The 23,246-nt window shown below is 39.9% G+C and overlaps 1 protein-coding gene across 1 annotated transcript in view; it reads left to right on the top strand.

Moving 5' to 3' along the window:
• Nucleotides 1-23,246, top strand: part of man1a2 (mannosidase, alpha, class 1A, member 2) — a 113,321-nt gene that overhangs the window by 9,985 nt on the left and 80,090 nt on the right. Inside the window, exon 3 of the mRNA XM_080038233.1 lies at nucleotides 10,049-10,310. Within this exon, the coding sequence (XP_079894359.1) occupies nucleotides 10,049-10,310 (262 nt within the window). The remainder of the gene's footprint in view (nucleotides 1-10,048; nucleotides 10,311-23,246) is intronic.

The following is a 23,246-nucleotide window of genomic DNA, read 5'->3' as shown; positions in this document are numbered from 1 at the left end:
CGTACAACTCCTCGAAACTGGTGTCGCATTCCCCAGAGAGACTGACATGGAAAATGTAATTTTGTTTTACAGTAAAAAGAACCAGAGCATTCAACAAAATAAAAAATATGAATATTAACATGAAACTATGAATGCAGATGTAATACAGGAATAATAATGTATTGTGCCTTTCAGTTTGAAATGTATGAAAATAATGAGGCAGAAAGCGACACAAAACAGAGCGGAGTGAAAAAAAAATTTTCAGTAAAGCATCATTATATCTCCATGTGGTCACCCTTTCTAAACGACTGTATATGTAGTTGTGTCTTCATGTCAAAATTCATTATCTGGGGCTAGTCAGAAGGTCGAGCCATATTTTCCACACACCAGAGAGGCTATCAAATGTCAGGCAGTCAGTTGAATAAATCAATTCTAAAGCCATGTTACTTACAACAGTGTAAAACAAAAGAGACCCATGATAAATAACCAAATAAAATATTATTACTGCGGTCTACCATTGGTCCTCTCTCCAGAGTGAAAGGACTTCTGGTAAGAAAAAGACAGAAGGTCAGTGACAGAAGGTCAAGACGAGCCGCCGCTCAAACAGAAAGAGAAGAAAAAAAAATTATTGAAAGAAGAGAACCAGAGAAAGGAAGAGTGAGGGAGGCCTTCAGTCTTCTCATCAAATCGCAGCCCTGCCAAACACTGGACCTTCAGCACTGCAACATAAGGACTCCTTATCAGCTAAAGCAATGGGATCAAAGTTGGATCGCTCAACACACAAATCGTAAATCGGCCCCTCAGGTTTCCGACGCATACATTTCAAATAAACCTTTCGAAATTCACAGTCAAACTCAGCCCCGTCTCTCCATAACCAGCACAACCGCATAAGCTGTATCGGAGCCATTCGGGCTGATAATAAATGTGCCTTGTACTAGAGCTGTAACACACCAGCTGTTGGATTTATGATTGGCCTTGGGATGGGAAATCGGATATCTGTTCTTAGGGTGGTTTCTTTCTCTCCGAGTGTCATGGCTCTCGGGAATCCTTTTTGAGGCTATGAAGATCTGCAGGAATCTTCAGCCTGCATGAAGGGGATTGTGCGATTGTGTGTAAACGCCACAAATTTTGCTTGATATTCAGTCAGTTGTTATTCAACAGTTTAGGGAGCAATTTTTATTTTGCACTTTTGACCATTTCTTATAATGTTACAAACAATATCTATTTAAATCATGTTGATTTTAAAATTGCCTTATCTTATTGTTAAAAATTGTATTGTGTTTTTACATGCCGGCCAGTGCCACCACAACACCATAAAAGGAAATATAAGACTTTGATGGCAAAATTGCAAAGGCATAGTGTCTTTTTGCAGCTGCAGGACATTACCGGAAATAACTAACCAAGAAAAAATGCTCCTGTCTACAGCTTAGCTAGCAGAGGGAGAGACTGCAGATGCTGCATAACTCACTATTTAGATAGTGGGACTCAATCCATTTTTACCCCTAATGTCACTTTCAGTTTTTCCTATCTAAACCATACATTTACCTTTTTAGAATCATCACTCTAGCAATTCAAATACATCTTTGAAATTGTTGACAAAATTTCTCCTCTGCCTTATTTTTTGCCGGGGGGTGAAAATGGGAGCATCTTAACAGATGTTTCTCTCTAAAGGTTTCGTGATTGAACCTCTCAATCATAAGACTGTTTTCCACTCTTTGAAAAACCTTATCCCAGCTTTCCAGCAACCGTCCAGGCGAAATGCTTATTTGTTTTATGGCCGGCCTGTGCCAGCTGCAGGAGATGGACTTCTTTGTTTGGTACAAAGGCATTAGTCAGCCATCCATGATGTAGGTCATAAGGCCTGGATGTGAACATTGGTGCAGGCCGCCAAGGGCTGTCAGGGCTCAGGTGTTCACCGGAAAAATACAGCGGGAAGGAAGAGTGCTTTATTTATGAATTGTACACATTTGAGAGAGATGTTGATACACAGAAATGAGAACAAAAAATGCCCCTCTTGGTCGGGGATAAATCCGCAGATTTATTTATTTTTTATCACCAAAGGTACTTAGGATTATGAACTATAGTGTAGGACATGCTTTTAAAAAAAGCAATTTAGCGTTTATTTTGGGGTTAGATTTTTATTTTATTTTTTTTAAATGTTCTTTGAAGGTATTAAGACTGATAAGCAGCCAATGTTCAATGTTGGACTCGGGGTTGGCAAAGATCTCTGATTTTCCAAGTAGTAATTCTATTTTCACGGGGCGTTCAAGGTGAAGGTTTTCGACTGGGAGCTCGGAAACTCCAACTTCCCACTACAACTGGGACACATTATAACTATATGCTACTAGAGAGGCTGTAGCTAGTGGGTGGAGGTTGTTAGGGCAGAAAGAGAACTGAAAGAATATGCGATAGAAGATGCTATTATACACACCCACAGTTAAGCTTTAGAGAGCCGTTACACATACAGCTATGCAGCTTCCACTTGAGCTTAGTGGGTCATGGGAGAAAAGCAGGACATGGAAACCTTCTGATAGTTCCTGTTGAAGGGAAACCCCAGGAGCTACAGTTGTGCTGCCGTACCAACTTACAGCATCGACCTCTTCCTCTCCACTTGCGCTGTTTATTCGGTAGCAAGAGGAACACATGTCCACAAAACTCAGTTGCGAAGATGGACTATGGCGACCGAGATTCTCAACTTCAATGACCCTCACACAGGGGTACACTTTATCCAACCTCTAACCACTACACCATGAGCGCCCTTGGAAATATTCTTACTTGACGTGAAAAAATATTGAGTATGCAAAATCACGGTTCGATTTAAGACACATACCAGCTGATTTTGTTCCTCCTCTAAATTGACAGGTGTCTGTCCCCATAGTGCAATCAGTGTACTGACACGCCCCCATTTCTCTATAAGTCAAATAGCTCTAATTTTAAATGTATGGTTCAGTGCCTTGCCCAGGGACACTTGTACATGTGGCAGGGAGACAGGGGATCGAACCAGCGACCCTGCAGTTGTGGGTCGACCACCCTACCCACTGAGCTGCATCCCCCCAGTACAACTAAAGAGATGGGCGATGTTTTTGGAGGACCCGAGATGACAGCGGTGACAGTCTCGTACGAATGGGGTTACACTGGCTTACCTTGAGTGATGACTGGCATCTAGCTGAAAGGGATTTGATTATCTTTGTGTAACAGTATGTGTTGGCCCCATTGTTTTAGTATGTTGCAGTTGTGGTGCCTGCTATTTCAGCTCAAACCTTACTGACAAAATTCACATTATGTATGTGCTGAAGCCCTGGTAAAAAGGTTTTGCTTAAAGTACTGTTGGAACACTTTTTCATTGTCTAAAATAATTGAAACCTCCATGTTTGCATTGTAGTATCTCTGCAGTCAAATACTGTGAGGTCACTCACTAATAAACAGCATGCTGTCTGTCGCACTCTTTGTTGCCATAGTAACATGGCATCTAGTCTGTGCTGCTCTCCCAAGAGTCTTGTGTTATTTTGCTGAACAGCAGATATCATGATGCCAGTGACAGACAGACAGGAGGGAGAGAATACTGACATGACTGAATATACTTATTAGGAAGATGGGGCTCTCTTTTTGGAGGCATTCTTAAAAGTACTCTGAATTTAAAAATGGCATCCTATTCATTTTTGTATGGAAAGTTGCTCAGTGGTGTATGGTGAAATTTGAAATGGTAAATGGACTCCACTTATTTAGCGCTTTCCCCTGGTTCTTCACAGACCAAAAGCTCTTTACATTGTTTTGCACCCATTCACACACACATTCATACACCGCTAGCAGCAGATACTTATGAGCCTTTGATTGATATCCAGTAAAAAAAAAAAAAAATATGAGAAGATTTAAGTAAGCTAAAGGAGTAGGTGTAAAGTGGTGTGGTCACCTGTGTTCTCGATAGCAGCGAAGACGATTGAGTCAGGCATCTCTTGATATGTTCCTAATAGAATGTTTGACATGGTATCTGACTCAAAGGGAATCCTCTGCGATGTTAAAGGGACTGTGATAAGGGCTCAGTCGAAGAGAAAAGATTGACAGGAAATCAAGGACGGAGGAGGAGAATGTACGGAGAGAAAGGATAGGGTGCAAGAAGCTAATGATGTTTGTGTGGGAACGAGTTTCCCTCTGTGTTGCTGGAGTGCTGTGCTCTGTTTTGAAAACCTGAACACTTGTGTAATTTGACGACGTGATGTGCTTGCTCTTTGTGACACACACACACACACACACACACACACACACACACACACACACACACACACACACACAGCAAAATTGCCACCTATTAGAGATGATGGCGTCGGCTTAACGTCCTCATTTTCTTTTGTCATGCTCCCTTGCATATATGTGAGCAATTACAACACATTAGCTAGTAAAACAACATCTGCACCGTCTAAATATCACATTTAAATGCATGATGCTGAGGGCACAGTCACTCACAGAGGAGACATTGGCATCCTCTGGGCTCTCACACACACACAGACACACACACACATATTGCACATCACACACCTCGAAATAGAAGATGAAAATATTGATGCAAACACACATTCAACACAGTTTCATACACACGCTGTATCACAAACTCGGAAGTACTACCAACACGCATAAGTGCTACACGTTAACATGAAATCCCCCCCGAAAATAAACCAACCACATTTGAAACACTTCTGCACATCTATACATTCAGTGGCACCTCGCATACATAATTGCCACCTCTGTGTTGCAAAATATGTTTGCCATCAATTAAAGTCAGACACGCTGCGTTGAGATTGAAATATTTATGAGTTGTTTCCAGGGTGATGAGATGATGTTGCGTAACTCGGAGGCTGTTTATTTTGGTCTCTCTTGGCCCCCCACATCCAGCGTCATTGTAGAATTATAAAATAGATGCACAGTGTGTTGCGTGAAGGGTAATTAGTATTAAACTTATTTTTTTTTCTCTTGCACACTCTCTCCTGGGCGTTGAGTCATAGTATCAGTTCTCTATATTGTTTCTGTTTTGTTTAGTTTATTTTGTTGTTTTTAAAAAGCCTCCTGTGGACAGGTGTTGTAAACTAGCATTTATGCTAACACACTGTAAACAATGCATCTGGTTCGTCCAATGACATTGTCATGTCCATGTCCAAATAAAATCTACTATACTATATCAATGCTTTCTTTCACACTGTGAAAAATATATTCACTCTTGCTCACTCAAACATTGTGACTGATGCATTAGTCTGGGTTTTACATTACCTCTACCTCAGTGCAAATAACCTGAACAGGATAAGTGTTTATAATAGAAAATAGATGATTGAGGCATGCTGATTACACATATTCAGGGTACCTGCAGGGGGTCTTAAAAGCCAAAAAAAAAAGCATTGCATTTAATATTCTCATAATATTGAATATCGCTGTAAAGTATTCCTTTACAATGGTCACACATTTTTTGATTGCCCTTTTAAAAACTTGGAGAGGAGTATTTATGTGACTTATTGATTTTGTTAATAAGAATATACACAAACTCCACAAAGCTATTGGTACTGTATATCAATGTGAGTATGCTAATACGTTCTTGATTAAAAGTACCTTAGAATGCGACAGATTTCCCATTATAAACTTCCTACCTTTGCCAATATGGCCTGACTTTGGCATCACATTTCATTTTAAGTGGAATTAAACAGGTAAAAAAAAATCAAATTTAACTTGGAGATTCCTGCGGTATACCCTGATACTATTTTCTAGCTTTTTCCCCATCTCATCCCATTCTTTGTAGCTTGCAAACAATCTCTCCGTCTTGATACAGTACATGCTTTTTTTCTTCTGTTTTTAGCTCCTTACTGGCATCCCATTATATCCATGTTTTGCTTGTCTATTTCACTTTCATTCTACATTCTTCAACCAGTATCTGAATGCACGAACGAGTTATATTCCACTTATGGCGGTACTGCTGGAAAGCCACAACTGATTCTTGGCATCATCTCTCATCTAAATGCATGAGTGCTTTTACTTTCAGTATATGAACACTCTTTACAGCCATTCTGAAGGTTGCTTTTATGTTGAGATCACGTGTCATTGTGCCTGTGATTTTTTTTCCACCAAATGCTCCCAAACACACTACTTCTCTTTCATGTCTGCTTTTTATAGCGACCTGCTGGGGCTATAAGTGCTTTGTCTCTCTCTGAAATTGACTCGGGTTGCACGTATACCAATTTACAATACAAAATACAAGACATCTCCTTCTAATGGAGGCCTTACTCTTCTGCTATCTACCAGCAAAAATTTTAGTCAGATGATACATCCTGTTTATGGGTGTGTGCACGGAAGCATACACAACACCTGAGCAAAGGGAACAATGTATATGAATCCACTAATGCAGACCTATAAGTGCTTCTGTACATGGAAAAAAAGCCTAGAGAAATACAAAATCATCACAATCTCAGACTAGGATACTAAAACATCCTATGTCGCTGTTAATACTAAAATAACACTAGATGAGAAGTTTGGAGAGTCTATTTTTGCTCCAGAGACACTACTTACTTAGCCAAATGTATAACCCCATGAATTTATTTTTTGACACACCGTGAAAGATTACATTTTGCATTCTTTCAAACAACTCTGAAGACATGGGTTTACTTTCAAAGCCAGTCTGATTTACAGTAAAATGACAGTTGTCTTTTTTCCAAACAAAAAAATCCATCAGAAGACACACACAAACTCACTCCCTCACTCCCTCACTCACTCACTCACTCACTCACTCACTCCCTCACTCCCTCACTCACTCACTCACTCACTCACTCACTCACTCACTCACTCACTCACTCACTCACTCACTCACTCACTCACTCACTCACTCACTCACTCACTCACTCACTCACTCACTCACTCACTCACTCACTCACTCAGATGTTATGCTGTGTGGCTCTGTGGAGACTTGCAGCTGAATCCACAGGGATCACAGCAGTCATCCTCCCAAATTTCCTGTGTTTATCACACGGAAGGTCATTAATAAACACACTCACATGTTTGCACTTAGATGGGACACAACGCTGTTTTTCGGCCTTCTCATATATCTTATACACAAACTCGAGTAGCTAATTAATCCTTAATATTCACAGTAAAGGTAATTTTGGAACCCAACATGAAAGCAGTAAAACAGGGTTGATGAGAAAAATAGGTAGTACTGACTGATTCAAGTGTCAAAGGAAATGCTCCATTTTTGTGTTTCTTTCTTCTCTATGCTGTTCATATCATCTTGATGTTTGGTAATTAAGTACGTTGTTGCCGAGTGCTAGTACAAGACATGAAGATAGGATAACACAAACAGGATCAGAACACTTTCACTTTGACTTAAAATGTATTTAAAGCCTAAAATAAGCATAGTTTTTTTTTTTTTTTTTTAAACCTTTATTTATACAGGTATATCCCATTGAGTCCGAAGACTCTTTTGCAAGGGAGACCTGTTCCCATTTACACGTTACCATTCACACACACATTCATACACCGATAGCAGGCTAACTATCGACATTCACACGTTAACACATAGTTAAATAAACATAGTTAAAATATATGAAAAAAATACATAAAATGTAAAAGCCTTGGTGCGATGTAACCCCCGAAATCCACCTCCCGTTCCCACAAAACGATGCAACTCATCAACCTGTTACACGACTGAAATTGTGTTATTTGGCTGATGATTTTAGATGTGTAAGCCCCTTTTTAATATACAGTCTACTGTATATGTCTAAGACCCCTATACAGTCTATGGCAGGGGTATTCAACTAAAATTCAAATAGGTCCAGTTAGAGAAAATGTCCTCAAGCAAAGGTCCGGAACATCATAATGTCTAACTTGCGTTATGATTCAGTGTGATATATAGTGAAGTAGCCTAGTAGTTGTATCAACGTCTGCATGTAATTAACAACTGACTGTCAGATCAATATAGAAAGAACAATTCAAAAACATTTCAACAATATTTATTCTCACTTTTAAATAATTATAGATATATAATACTGAAGATATATGTATTATTTAAGTGACTCAACTGAAACTAATCTCTTCATAGAGAAGGGCTGCATTTAAAAATAAAATGGTGAAAATAAATATAATAATAATCTTAAAATAAAGATAAAATATATAATTCATTTTTGAAAAATTAAATAATTTTGAGAAATATTTTCAATGTATCATTTCTAAACTTCACTATACCTACTATGTTTGTTTAACATAGTAATCTCCCACTTTGTCTAATACTGGATTTTTATTTTGCAATTTTGAAAAGCTCTGATAAAGTGACATGTCAGAAACTAAACCCCTGTAGGGGGGTCTGGGGGTTTCCCCCCCAGTAATTTTTTTTTGTGTTTTTAGAATGTAATCGGAGCATTCTGGTGCAAATAATAAAAGAAAAGGTCAACATTTAATATAGTTAAGATGAATAGAAAAATTAACAAAACAACATAACTTGCTAGCAGCCAGATAACTGGACTGAGGGACGGATGACCACTAGCTTTCGCTAATGTTAGTGGGGGCTACTGCCAAATATCTTGCTAAAAAATTAACCTGTATTTATAAATTCTGCCATTACTAAGAATATGTAAAACTTAAAATGTAGATAATTGAAACTACATACAACATTTTTTTTAAAATAATGTTTTTCCTGTTGCTGTTGTGGGCAGTAGATGCAGTGCTGCTGGCGATTGGTGATTATGTCAATCTTATGTCTGTGTCATTCACACATAGGTCTACATCAGGGTAATAGAGAGTCCACATGATTGCACCTTGACCGGTTTTCACCAGTCTTACAAAAGGGGAAAAAACCATAGAGAGTAAATAATAGGAAAAAACTCAGCTGTTGATCGCTCGTTAACTCGCTCGCGACACACGGAGCCGGTGAGCGAGCGGGCGAGCGAGAGAGAAAGCTGTCTCTCACTCTCCTCCCGCTGTCTTTCTCACTCTAATCTGACTTATTTCGCTGAAATTCTCGTAATTCTTGCACTTCTCTCTGTCATCTCTCGCATGATAGCTCACTGTCTCTTTGTCTGTGAGCCAGCCTGAGCCGGGAATGCACAGATTCGATTGGCTGCCTGAGTAGCAGGAGGCGGGATGGCTTAACTCGAAAGCATTTCCTGATTCGCTAAACCAGTACCGTAAAGTCTAAAAAAGCTGCGCCGGTCAAAATAGAAGCGCCCCGTCAAAATTTTAAATACTTAAATAATTGATTGACTACAGGTCCGGGTCCGTATAGGACGGCGTCTGGGTCCGGACCCGGACCGCGGTCCGCCTGTTAGTGACCCCCGGTCTATGGTAAGCCCACATTACCTACCAAGCGAGATTCAAACACACATTTTCTTCCTTTTGGTAATGGCATTAGAAGAGTCATCCTGTGCTTGGGCTCCCCGCTGTGTTTGTTTTCCATTACTGACCCACATCCTCGTGGGGGAGAGTTATGTCAACACCTTGGGGCTCGCTCCACCGTGTGAAACCAAATATGATTTTCTCATTCTGGCACTGCGAGCCTCTTCATTGTGTTTCTCCACACCTGTCCTATTTCCTGGAGCCAAAGTCACTGCAGCAGTAGTGTAGTGGAGTGAGGGCTTGGTTTCATAGTTAAGAATGATGGTTTTTCTCTTTCCCATATAATAATGGTTTGAATTAAAGATGGGTGACTTTTAAGTCCAGTTTCCTGCATATATTTTGTGACCACCTCTGTCTATAATATTATCATATTATAATTGGGTCATTTTGTTTAAAAAAAAAAATATTGGATTGTCTTCCTGGGGTGGTTATACAATCACTCTATGAACGCTAATGGGATCGGAACTAAGAATTGACATTGACTCTATTCAGACTTAATCTTTTTGTGTGTGTGTGTATTTGTGTGTTTGTGTGATTACTGTAATGTATTTTGTCCTTTTGTTTTTGTTTTTTGAAAATGTTAACAGTTGCTGTTGCCTGTCTTGGCCAGGTCTCCCTGGAATAGATCGTAAATCTCAATGGGACTTAACCTGGTTAAATAAAGGTAAAACAAAAATCCCCTTACCTCTTGCCTTTTTGCTGTGTCCTACAGGGAGGAGGAGGAGAGCCTGCGGGATAAGATTCGAGCGGACCATGAGCGGGCGCTGCAGGAGGCCAAGGAGAAGCTGAGGAAGTCCCGTGAGGAGCTCCAGGCCGAGATCCAAACGGAGAAAAACAAAGTAAAGGAGGACATGAAGAAGAAGGATATAGGGCCTAAACCCTTGCCCCCCGTCCCCATGCCCAAAGTGGTGGGCGTCAGTGATGGTGAGCCGTCGGAGCCCGACATCAAAGAGAAACGTGACAAGATCAGAGAGGTAAGATTACTACCTTTGGCATGTTATAGTTGTTTAAGTTATAAAGTAATTTGTTTTACTGGTATGGTGTCATTTTGGACCATGCATGTAGAATTGATGCAAGTTATTTGAATGCTTCCTATTGAGAAATCGAACTAACACTGTCATAAAAACCATGAATTGAGTGAACACTAGCTAGCTTCTAAAAGTCAATCTATTTAATTTGTCAGTACATCCATCATTTTGCCATATAATTAGGAGCTTTCTCTTTTCTTTAGTCCATATAAATCTCAACTCCCTCTTTGCACCTTCTGTGTCCTTATTTCTATACCTGCATAATAATATGCCTTTTTAATTCAATATTTTATGCATTCAGTATGTGTTTTCCATGTGGGAAATGAGGGGGAGCACAGCATTTTGGGCATTCCTCCACCATGATAATTTGGCAAACCATCTCCAAATCAGTGCCATCGCTTCACTTCCCAATTCACATTACATCCTATGAAAGCCATCATGCAGTAGGCTGGGGTGAAAACCTGAAGCCACACGATTGCTGTTGGGTGAAATCTGAATCTCAGCGTGTGCGTGTGACGGGCCAGTTTGTGCTCGACAATACTGTACGTCTAAATACACTTCTCCTGCCTAATGTCTTGTCCCGACGCCAGCTTTTCATTGAGGGCAACAGCGTGCCAGACACAAAGTGCCTGTGCTGAATGCAGATGGCGCTGGCTGGTCTGGGTCTCCATAGACACTAAGCCAACCGTGGCCTATCTCTCTCTCGCTCTCGCTCTCTCTCTCTCGCTCTCTCTCGCTCTCTCTCTCTCTCTCTTTCTCTCTCTCTCTATCTCTCTATCTCTATCTCTATCTCTCTCTATCTATACCTCTCTCTATTCTCCTCTCCTCTGCTCTCCCTCTCAATTAAATTCATTTCAAAAAGCTTTATTTGCATGACTATTGTGAATTTTTTTTTGTTACAGACTTTACAAATAATAGCAAATAACAAAAATCAAAACAACCCCCACCCCTTCCCCCACATATATCAGGATTTTAAACGATATGTATGTACATAGTATATTAAAAATAATACAAGCAATATACCACACAACATAGTACACTTGAATTATAATAGGCAACACATTTGTAATACAATTATTGAGATTTTGATTGGTCTAGGAAAAATTTAAATATTCTTCAGTTCATAATATAAAAAAAAATAAAAAAACTGTGTGGCCTGCCACTAGTGTAGAGATGAGATCATTCCCTCTCTCTCTCTCTCTCTCTCTCTCCTCCTCTTCTCCTCCCCTCTACAACTTCTCCTGCATAATAACCTCATATCATCTCTCTCTCTTGAAACCGCACTTGGAGTCAGAACACTCGCCGCACATGGGAGCTGGCCCATTCACTCCAAACCCGCATTTGTCTCTAAATGCCCCTTTTGTTCCCTTCATAATTGCCATTCAGAGAGAATGAAATACAATCCTCACTGCGCAGCTGTATGGGGCTACAGTACAGCACACTCCCTTTTCTGCTGATTGCCTTGTGATTCCAAGGAGAAATCATAGTCGCTACCATACAGAAGTTACTGCAGCGTTTTTTTTTTGTAAATTCTGGCTACAGGCAGCCATTTGGCCTGTGTTATGATGCTGTAGAGCAGGGGTCCCCAAACTTTTTTCACTGAGGGCCACATACAGAAAAATCTACGAAGGGCCGGGCCACTTTGCAAAAATAACGCATTTATCAGGACATGTCGCTGCTCTGATGTTTAGTTTCATAGTGTCTTCGTAAATTGTAATCCTTCTTCACGGCAACACTTTCCTTGCACATTAAACAGACACATTCCCCCTCTTGTTTATATGGCAATGATACACCCAGTATTTTCTGCCTTTGCGTCCAATGTCCAGCAGGGTGAAAATAGTATCCAGCCGAGGTCCCGACCCGGGGGTCCGGGGGTATGCCCCCCCGGGAGATTTTTTAAAGTTTTTAAAGCGAAATGCATGAATTTGGTGCACTTTGAGAGGGAAATTAAGAGGCTAAATCTGAAGAATTTTGTATGAAAAAAAAATGGAGACACGGTGTCAGATGAATTAGAAGCTATTGGAGAAGGACGCATAGATTTTCCATAATAATATTAATTTAAAATAAAATATTATGCAGGGTCCTCTGGGATGGGCTTGTTGCTCATTTTCTTTTATGGGACATATTTGTCTGTAATATAATGAGTGCATTTAAATTATTTAAAAGCGCCATATTACATTATATTTTTAAAATGTGCCACGGGCCAATCAATCAGTGTTTGACACCCCTGCACTAGTGGGTTAACTAAGAAATGCAAAAAAAAATAAATAAAAATAAATATAAAAAAAAAAAAAAAAAAAAAATTACATTATCTTTTTAAAATCGGCCGCGGGCCAATAAAAAGCGGGCCGCGGGCCGCATTTGGCCCGCGGGCCGTAGTTTGGGGACCCCTGCTGTAGAGTGAAGTACTGGGAGCAGCCTATGCTTCTGGTTTTTGATGATTGAGGTAAAGTTAATTTATCAACTTTAATTATCGTCCCATTTTTATGGCTGTGAGGGAAGTTTTGTATCTGGTGGTCTCGCCATTTAAAAAATGCGACAAACACTTTTTTTGCAAGATCAAACTCCACATTGGGCCCACACCTAGCAGGCATTTACAAACATTTTGTCACATGCTTGAATATCTAAAATGTGTAAACCTTATGTTGATGTTACAAGACAGACTTCAGACTTTACTTTTTTACCTTTCTCCTTCCAGTGTGGTGAAGTCAGGGGAGTATTTTCCATCCAGCCTGGGTACTTTACCATGCTACTCAGGCTCCTTCACCCCCCCAGAAATAGCAATGAGCCTAGTTTTTTATGCTGCAATCCAAATACATATTTAATTGATTCTACAGAATACAAAAACCTTTTTTTTCCCCATTAGCTCAAAGCTCAGTTCTCTTTAGCCATTCTGCTAATTATACGACCCGGATATGAGTGGCTCTTAAAACCTTTATATGTAGATGGAAAGAGCTGTAGGGCAGTAAAGAAAAAAAGGAATGTATTGAATTTGAATGACTATTAACCATTCGGCCACTATTCACCTGTCATATTATGAGGTATTGCTGGCCCTGAGCTGTAGAAATTATCTGGCCATAGCCGCAGTTAATGGGCCGTGGTACAACGGCACACTTCACTTTCAATAATGTTTTTTCATCAATAATGTTGGAATAACACTACTTAGCCCAAGCAGTTTACAGGCCCAAAAATGCAGAAAGGAAAATAGGTTTGAATCTAATAATAGGAGGTAATGTTTTCCCCGGGTTTGCATTCATTACAACAACGAATTCTTAATATAACTTAGTTATTCTTGTTCAAGTCTCTCTGAAGATTTGGAATGTACTGAACTTTGTTTCCTCAGTAGGATACATGCATGATATCCTAAAATTAGATGTTGGATTGCCTGGGTAGATTGCTTGTGGAAAATTCACAATTAATGCTTTAGTTTCGTCTTGATTTGAAAGAATTGTTTAGCAATCTTTATAGCATATCGGTAATTGGTTAATCACCATTTAAAGGCTGTCCTAGCATTATAAGTAAGGACCATGTTTTTGGTGTTGTTTGAAAGAAGATAATCCACACAATTCAGTATGGAAGTAGGTTTCTGAACATTAAACATTATGTAAATCCAAAATAATGGATTTAGTGTCGGTTATGGCTAATTAATGGCTACAATGACCAAATCAGTTAACATTATTTATAAGGTGCTTTTTATTAATGGAATATTTAAAACCCTGTTTTAGTTTTGGGTATTGATTAATACTCTTTATATAAAGCTATAATTTCCTAATTAAAAAAGTATTTTTTTGGATCTTTGAACATACAATGCAATAGCCATTCATTGTACATATTAAGCAACATGGTGAGTAGCAACTGTCTTCACAAATATGAACCCAAATCAGGAGAGCAATGGCCTACCCATCATTTTGAATGGGACCTGGCGTTACAGCCTGGTAGCCCCCCTGTGAGATGCAGAGATTTAAAAGCCGTCTTGACGCAATGTTATTGACAACCAGTTGAGAGCCAACAGCCTCTGAAAGAAAGAGAAGAAGAATCTCTTACATCTAAGTCTCATGGCTTACTTTGGCTCGCTGGGAGGCAGTTACAATATTTGAAGGCCGTCCATCCGACTCAGATGTGACTGTTGAGTGATACGAAACGATTACTGATTTCTGGCTGGCATTGGAGTAGAGAGTGAGCGGGTTTTTCTCTGCAGAGCATTGGACTGTGGCCGTTAAGCCCAGATAAATCGATGGCCAAAGCAGTCCGCTTTAAGTGCAATCTAAATGCTGCTGCTATCCAAATGTACTGGACCATAAAACGCCGACAAAGGTTTCCAATGGAGACTTGGCATTTCTGCTGGGATGAAGACGAGCATCCCAATCTCCTTCTCCTGTACTTAACCCTCTCTAGCACCCTCCTTCCTTCTCTCCCTAACCAGAGGTGGGTCGTAACGCGCTACATTTACTCCGTTACAAATACTTGAGTAACTTTTTGAATAAATTGTAATTTTAGGAGTAGTTTTATTGCAACATACTTTTACTTGAGTAAATATTTGAAGAAAGAACGGTACTTTTACGCTGTTCCATTTGGCTACGTGACGGTCGTTACCTTATTTTTTTATATATTTTATTTATTACATGCGAGATCTATTTCTCTCATGATTTCTCTCCCCGGGGACGTCTTCAGCCAACATCTCTATCACGTGACTATTTCAACCAATAAAACCACATTACAAAAGCTTGCCAATCAAATGTAGCCACTTCAGTCACATGACAAGTGTTGTCATGTTGTCATAGGGCTCAACCATGGGCTCAACAATGTCCGCGGACTTTTTTAAAGGCTCCGGTTCCGCACCAATGTTGTGTCCGTGGCCGTGCCATGTAGGTTAAACGCATATTTTACTGACTATCTGGGTTCTTGGAAAATGGAAGAAACCGCTGATTCCGAGGAGCAATAGCCACACCCCTGGCCTCAAATACAAACTCACACACTCGCAAGCTCTCAATCACGCTAACTCACAAAATAACAATCACACACTCACAATCGCATTGACACAGACTCCCACACACTCGCAATTACAGAGACACTGTTCTTCTTTGACACATGTCCTGTTCTCCCTGTAGCCTACTCACTTCGCATGCCCCAGTCTGGCTGTGTGAGAGTCTGAGAGTGGTCTCTTTGTTCAGCCACTCTGTAGTTTCATACGTTAAGTGAGTGTGCCAGCAGGTTTTGATGTGTAACGAAGTTTAATTTTGTGTGTTTTATAATTTTGGGGCTAAACACAACCTAGATGATTTTCTCAGGGCCAGTGACATATTGTAGGAATTAGTTTTAAAATGTGTATGTGCAAAACAATTGCAACAGTGTTATAAGTGTATTGGTTTTAATTAATATAATTTTGGACAAGCCTAATTTATTATCATTTTATTTGAAGGGTGATGTATTTAATTTGTCAGATAATTAATTTATTATTGTTTGAGTTCAAGGTAAGGATGTCCATGGTTAACTGGTTAACCTGTTAACCGTTAAGAAGATCTTTAACCGGTTAATACTAAAGGTTAAACGGTTAAAAAATATTAAATCATCTTAATTTCTCTCAAATCCGGACTCTTATTTTGATATCGCTAAACCGGATGTAAGAAAGTGAACTGTGTCAAAATGCATTTACATTGGCCACTGGTCCCTGAATAGTTTTTAATTGAATATGCCGGTCCTTGGAACAAAAGAAGGTCGGGAGCCCTGCTATAATGCTTCATGTATTTCACTATAAATAGGCTACATTAAATCTTAACGGTTAACCGGTTAATAACCGTTAGTTCTTGTGGTTAACCGGTTAAAGAAAAAATTCTAAATGGCCATCCCTAGTTCAAGGGTTATTCATTTATAGATATATAGCACTTTTCTAGGAACTCAAAGTCATTGTCATTGTAAATGCCTCTCCTCCTACAGCTTTGGACATTTAATTTTTTTCTGTTCACATGCCAGTTACGCAATATCGATATGCCCGCTCCCGACTCGGATTAAGGATTAGGGGGCCAACTGGGTAAAATCCAGGTCGAATAACCCAGACATACGTGTTAACACTTACAGCTCCACTGCAAAAAAAAAAAAATCTGAGATCCAGTGCATGTGCAAAATGGGCTTATGTGTGTGTTTGTTGCACAAATGCCTCAAGACTAGGGCTCCCATCTTTGTCCTTTTTTCCCCAATTTTATTTAATACTTCCTTATTTAGTTTCACCTCAATATCTCTTTCTAGCCATCCCCTCCTCCCCTTGCTCCTTGCAACACTCTCTTGCCTTTCTTACTCAGCTGAGTGTCATTCGGGGCAGACTCCTCGAAGGAATCCAGCCACTCTTAAAATCATCTGTTTCCATAAAGACTTCTGTATTATATATTTCTCTGAACAATGAGCACTTCTCATCTGCATACAACTCAGTATATCATTTTAATCTAACAGAATGTAAAGGGACAGGTTTGAACTATTTTCCATTATCTGACTTTGTGGTGTTGTCTATGTTAAACTTAAAAGAAGAGTAAACTATTCTGGAGAACGCGTTTTGTCAAAATCACTTTTTTGTCAAAATCATTGGTATCTCCCCATGATCCGCTACATGTCTGTACTGTCTGGGCGCTGAAAAAAAACATCCAGTGTTAATACACAGCTTAGACTCTCTAAACGGGCTGATGAAGTGATTATGACACAAAAGAGATGAACAAACATTCTACACACTCTCTGTCTCATTGACATAGATGGAGGCTGGGCTCCAAATGATTTTGTGTGCGGCAATCATTTTTGGTTTTGTAAAACCTGATTCTCTCTTGTAAGCCAGCCCCTTAGGGCGCACTCACACTAGTGCCGTTTGCCTGTTCCGTGCTCAGCACGATTCAGCACGATTCCCCCCCCTCCCCACTCCCCCCGCAGGCCCGTGCTCACACTGCTCGTGGCCTGGGCACACTTGCACCTTGCCTACGTCACCGTGCACGTTTAGGATTTGGAGCTTAGTCTACTTGTAGGCTGTACGACTGTTTGTGAATATTTTCATCCGGCCAAATTTGCATCAAATATTCCACTTCCACATTAGAGCAACGAGAATCCTTAAGCTATTGTTTTTTTTAAAATGTAGTCTTGACGTAATAGGTCGCGGTGAACAGTCTCATATTTGTGCAGCACGCTGTTTATTATTAATATAACGGCCCGTCATCAGACCATATGTATCCGGATGGTTTTGTACACATCGATCGCTCCATCAAATCCAAGTCAGAACTTTTTGTATGGGCAGAGATCGTTTTTTTAAGTGTCTTTATAAAGTTTCTTGTTAAACCTTAGTGTAGGCTACTGTTTCCTTATCACCGGGCTGCGGTGTGTTGTTTTGGGTGCGTCTCCACCGCCATGCGTAAATGCAGTTATGACAGCTGACGGGAGGAAAAAGAAAAAAAATCATCTGACGAACGTGAGTAAACACGAAAACCTTTTTGCTGTGCTTTCTGAGCCGACCTAATTAGCTCTCTCCCTCTTTTATTAGCCCACACCTAGGCTTACACACACGTTAATTCTCACACATTATGGCTACAAGTCCAAGTGGTGGGCAATTCTGGTGCCGACTAGTAAGGCAGCGGACGTTAACGGACAATGCATCCTTAATAAATTCACGTCAGGAACGCCGCCTGTGCGCTTGCTTGTGCGCGTGTCATCTCATTAGCATCTGTACTTTGGCCACGGCACACCTCTCCCAGGTGTGCCGTGGCCAAGGGGCTGTTCCGTGCTGGAATACGGATGGCGTGGTCACACTAGCCAAACGTTCTAGACTTTAGTATGCTAATGAGCTTTGGCACGGGGCCGCGGCCCTAGTGTGAGTGGCCCCTTAAACCATGTGGTTGGGAGGTGACATTTGAAAACCAATCCCCTATGCAGCAGAGAATATGTAATATATCTTTACATTATGTATGGTTCTATATGTCAACAGTGTTCATATCTGCATGTAGTCCAGAATACTGGGTTTAACCTTTTAGCAAAGAATATATGTTAGTTATCCAGTGTTTGGGCATTGTTGCATTAATGGTACAATATTACTGCATAAAGTACTGCTCTTTAGTGTGCTAGATTTATTTAACAGCGTAGGTAAGATTACATGCTGTGTTCTTTTCATATTGTTCAGGCTGGCGGTATTCGAAATCTAATGGGGAAAATGCCCATGATCCAGGGAAAAAATTAACAAAAGGTTATGGAAGAATACATGGAAGCTAAGCTGAAAATTGAGCATAGTTTGAGAAAAGGCAAAGCAGACATATTTACTGGCACAATGGAGTTTTTTGTGAAGGCTATTCAGGCTATACTTTTCAAAGCTCTTGTGAAAATGTTTCCGAGGACTGACTAACTGTATTCAGCAGCCATTTCAAATTATGATTTGTATGCAAGGAGAACACCTTTTTGTCATATTCTCTTGTTCACTAGATGGAATAAAAGGATTGGAAACTTGAGAGGCTGTCTCACTTATAACTTCACATTATTCACAAGGTCTTAAAGTTTATGATTTTTTAAAACCTTTTGCTCCTGTATATTTTCCTTTTTAAAGCAGCTCTGAGTAACATTTAAATATATTTTAAACAGCCCTTTAAGCATGGATAGTAGTGACTGAGTGTGCAGCGGAGTGAGAAAGATAGGCAGACAGACTTGCCCAAATTATTGACTAGTTAAATGTCATTCACACACCCAGTGTTTTTTCGCTAGAGCCTCCAATGTCCTGATGGAGTAAAATAGTAGCCAGTGGAGAACCAGACCCTCCTAGGGGTGTCCGGGGGTATGCCCCCCCGGGAGATTTTTTTTTCACCTTTTTAAAGTGAAATGCATGAATCTGGTGCACTTTGAGAGGAAAATTAAGAGGCTAAATATGAGGGATTTTGTTTGAACAAATAATTTGGAGACACTGGGTCTGAAGAAAGACACATGGATTTTCCATAAAAATATTAATCTAAAATAAAAAAATATATACAGGGTCCTCTGGGTTGGGCTTGGTGCTTTTTTTCTTTAACGAGACCTATTTCTCTGTAACATAATGAATGCATTTAAATGCCGTGAGAGGAACGAAGCAGAAGAACTCTTGTCCAGCTATGCCGTGATCTTAATATAAAAAACACAAACTCAAATTTTCATTTTTTATTTATTTATTTTTTCACATTAATCCGCGCCCCCCTGCCATAAGCTATTTTTTTTAGTGGCTTTAAGAGAACATGTGGTTGTTTAGCCTTGATCTTCATACAACTTTTTTCTAAACTTACCTCAGCTGCATTTATACCTCTGGGTTTTGTCAGAATACCCTTTTGTTCAGAAACCCCTGATTCAATTCATTTGTTTGTCGTACAATATCTGTCTATTACTCTTAAGGTAACAGTAGGGCCGTAGACCTATTAGCCACACCGCAGAGCTTAATTGTATTTGACTGGAAAACTCTTGGCAACAACTTCCTTTATTGGATGTAAACCGGAGAGAATCCCAATCGCTTTAAGTAATGTAGAGGCATTGTAAGTCTCACCAATTAGAGTTCAGGTGATGGAGAGAGAGACTGACAGTGAAGCTGGGAGAGGACAGGATCAGCCCTCAATAGCTGCTGCCACAGGAGAATATATATATATATATATCTCCATGTTTCTCTATTGTTATGTTCTAAAGCACAAAGACAACAGAAAATACCAAACTGAAACAAAATGCCTGGGTGGGTGTGTGTGTACTGCTTGAACAACTATTTTTGTGAGAACCAATTTAAGTTTGAGGCCTTAAGAGTGAGGACATTTTGGACAGTTTTCCCTTTGGCACATACCTTTTTAAAGGGCTGTTGTTAGTTTAAGGGTTAGGATGAGGCATTTCTAAGGGGCTACGGGATGCATTATGTCAATGAAAGTCCCCAGAAATATAGCCGTACACCGTGTCTTGTCTGTACATCATGAATCAAGAGGATGGTCAGTCTGACAGATCCAGCAATCTTAACAAAGAAGAAGAAGAAGCAGCAGCAACCTGCAAGTAAGGGCATCATATCTCAAGCTACATTTATCCCCTTGAGAACGCGCAGGCAGAGCTGAACACATGTTCTGCTTTTAATAACTCTGATGTCTAACATTTCAGAATTTGTTGCAAAAGAGAAAGGTGAAAGGCGGCATTTTGGAGTGGGTTGTGCAGGTCCTCAAGGACACAACAGCGATGTGGAATCATGTGTGGGTGGCTTTAATTTTGTTTAGTATAAATATAGGTAACTTATGAAATTAGGTTATAATTTGTCATAAGTCTAACATTTGTGCAAGCCTGTTAGTAGCTGAGGCAGTTTAAAACTTTCATTTATTTTAAAGCTATAGTACGTAACTGATGTTGCCCCCCCCCCCCCCCCCCATGAGAAATTCTGATTAATTACAACAATACTGTCGGCGTATCTACATGAGGTAAGCCTTCGATGATCTTTGTTTATTTCTCACTCTGGCGGCAGCTGTAGTTTAGGCTGTGCAGTTAAGTCGATGCGATCATAACACTTCCATATTGCTACTTCACAATTCATGTTTCCACTGTTAGGTCTTCATTTTGAAGCTTAATCTGGCGTCTGTGAGCAAATTGACTTTTTACTCCTCTGTGCACAAAAATAGTTTAACAGAAGATAAGCTTTATCACTAAATGGTCCTCTACATTTAGGCAACAAGCTAAAAATAAAAAAAATATTGAACTATTCCTTTAAGGGAAACTCCAGTTATGTTTCCAAAACGTATCTATGGATTAAGGTTTTTTATTTTGGTAATATAAATATTAAACCTTTTATAAATTATAATGACAGTTCACATATATCAACATTTTATAAAAGCAGTGGTCACCATGCCAAATATGATAAATCAATGGGTAGATAGAATAGGGAAAGGAGAAGCCATCAGCTAAGTGGTTGTCAAATATAGTATGCATATGGTGTTGTTGGCCCTCCCTGCACCCTGCAGACATCTGCTTTTCTATCCAATTTTCTTACTTCCGTGAAAGTAATTACATGAATTTGATTTTTATTCAGCAGCAGTGCAATTTTGCAAGCACTGTATTTAAATGGGAACAAGTTGATGACTCAACAGTTACCTTGTTAAGAGCTTTTTCACCCTTAAAAATGACATTATTTTTTCTTATTACAAACCAATCTTTTACATTTTTATTTTTTAACATACAACAATTTCGTACTTTTTTTTCCTGAATTTTCGGAAAACTACGGACTTAGTCTCAATTAATATATATTCTGAGTGACAGAAAGCCACAGGCAAATTTCATGTAATGGACAATAAAGCCTCTTATCTATTGAATGCACAATAAACTGATATCATCAATAGATCAAATTATAAATAGCTTATTATTTTGTCTGTTTGAACTCTTGGCTTGGGCGCAATTAAAATGACCGGATTTCATAGGGAATTTATTGCCAATCTCTGCCTAAAGGCCATGCATATAAAGTATCTACTACAGGAAGCAATTCACATGTCACATTCTCTCCACCCTTTTGCATCTTCTGAAAGGACCTCCATTTCGGCAGATAGGAAGGCGCAATGAGGGTAAGTTGGAAGGCGATGAGAAAGTCGAGGGCAGGTGGACAGGTGCTTTCAATCAGTCGAGGGAGTCATCAGACTTCGGAGGTCATTCACAGAAGCACATAACTCCAGCTCAGGTCTACTCTCTTCCTCCCCAAACCTCCAAACTAAAGGCGTGCTACTGTGTGCCGCCTCTGTTGGGAGCGGAGTTTTAAATGTTTTTCCTAAACAATGGAAAAAGTAATGGCCTTGCTCTTAGACGCTGGCTCTAAGGGGATTTATGAATATTTCAGTGCCCTCTGTGGTTGTGTGTGTTTCCGCACATTGTAATTGTGTGTGTGTGTGTGTGTGTGACCTTGAGCACATGAATCACTGCTGCAGGTCCTTAAGGACAGAGATGGCAAGGGGCTGATTTTGCTTCTTTTCTAGAGAAGCAGGGCCAGGCAATTGGCTGCCATTGTGAAGGTCACACTACCAAGGAAACTGTGGAATCTTGTCAGAAATCAAGCCTCTCCTGAAACATGTAGTTTGTCGAGTCATGCTGAACATCTGAGTGCTCTGCATGTAAGATATGCAAAGAAGCTAGATTAAATGTGGCATTCAAGGTGGAGTCAGCAATTCTGGAGAATGCTTGTCAAAATCACTTTTCTCCAAATTAGTGAATATCTCTTCAGCTACCTGTCTGTACTGTGTGCACGCTGGATAGAAGTCCATTGTTAATACACAACCCAGGCTCTGTAAGAGGGTATTTAAACAAAGGGGCTCCACTGTAGCTAGCAAGTACAGAGCCTAGGCTGTGTATTAACACTGGACTTTTTTTTCAGCATGAACACAGGTAGCAGATCAGGAGGAGATATTCACTGATTTTGACAAAGTGATTATGATAACAATCTTTCTCCAAAATCGCCGACTCCACCTTTAATGCATAACTTGTATTTAAATATGTTGTCAAACTCTGTCTAGCAGTCTTAATGAAGCCTGTTTTGGGGTGGATATGTTGTGGGTGACCCAGTAGCAGTACCAGCTTTAATCATTGACAGATTTCTGCAAGGTATAGCAGTGAATATATGATCACAAACTTGGACAGTATTGCACCGTTCTGGCAGACATCTAAATCAGGCTGCTCTTTGGACTGGATTTGGAAATGTATTAACCATGGAAATGGAAATATATTGAATGTTTGGGCGAGCTGGTAAATAAATTCATCAAATGTGAAAACGCTGCTGCTACCTCCCTAATCAAAACCAGTCCCATATTCTAGACTTCACTTTTCACCCTCAAACTCGTCAGTCGACGGGAGTAGGGAGGGGACGAGCGTTTTTTAATCTCCCTCAGAACCTGACCTTAATAACGCAAGGCC

This window comes from Ammodytes marinus (genome assembly GCF_949987685.1).
Source record: "Ammodytes marinus genome assembly, chromosome: 12".
In the NCBI taxonomy this organism is placed as follows: Eukaryota; Metazoa; Chordata; class Actinopteri; order Uranoscopiformes; family Ammodytidae; genus Ammodytes; species Ammodytes marinus.
This window is presented reverse-complemented; position numbering and strand designations above follow the sequence as displayed.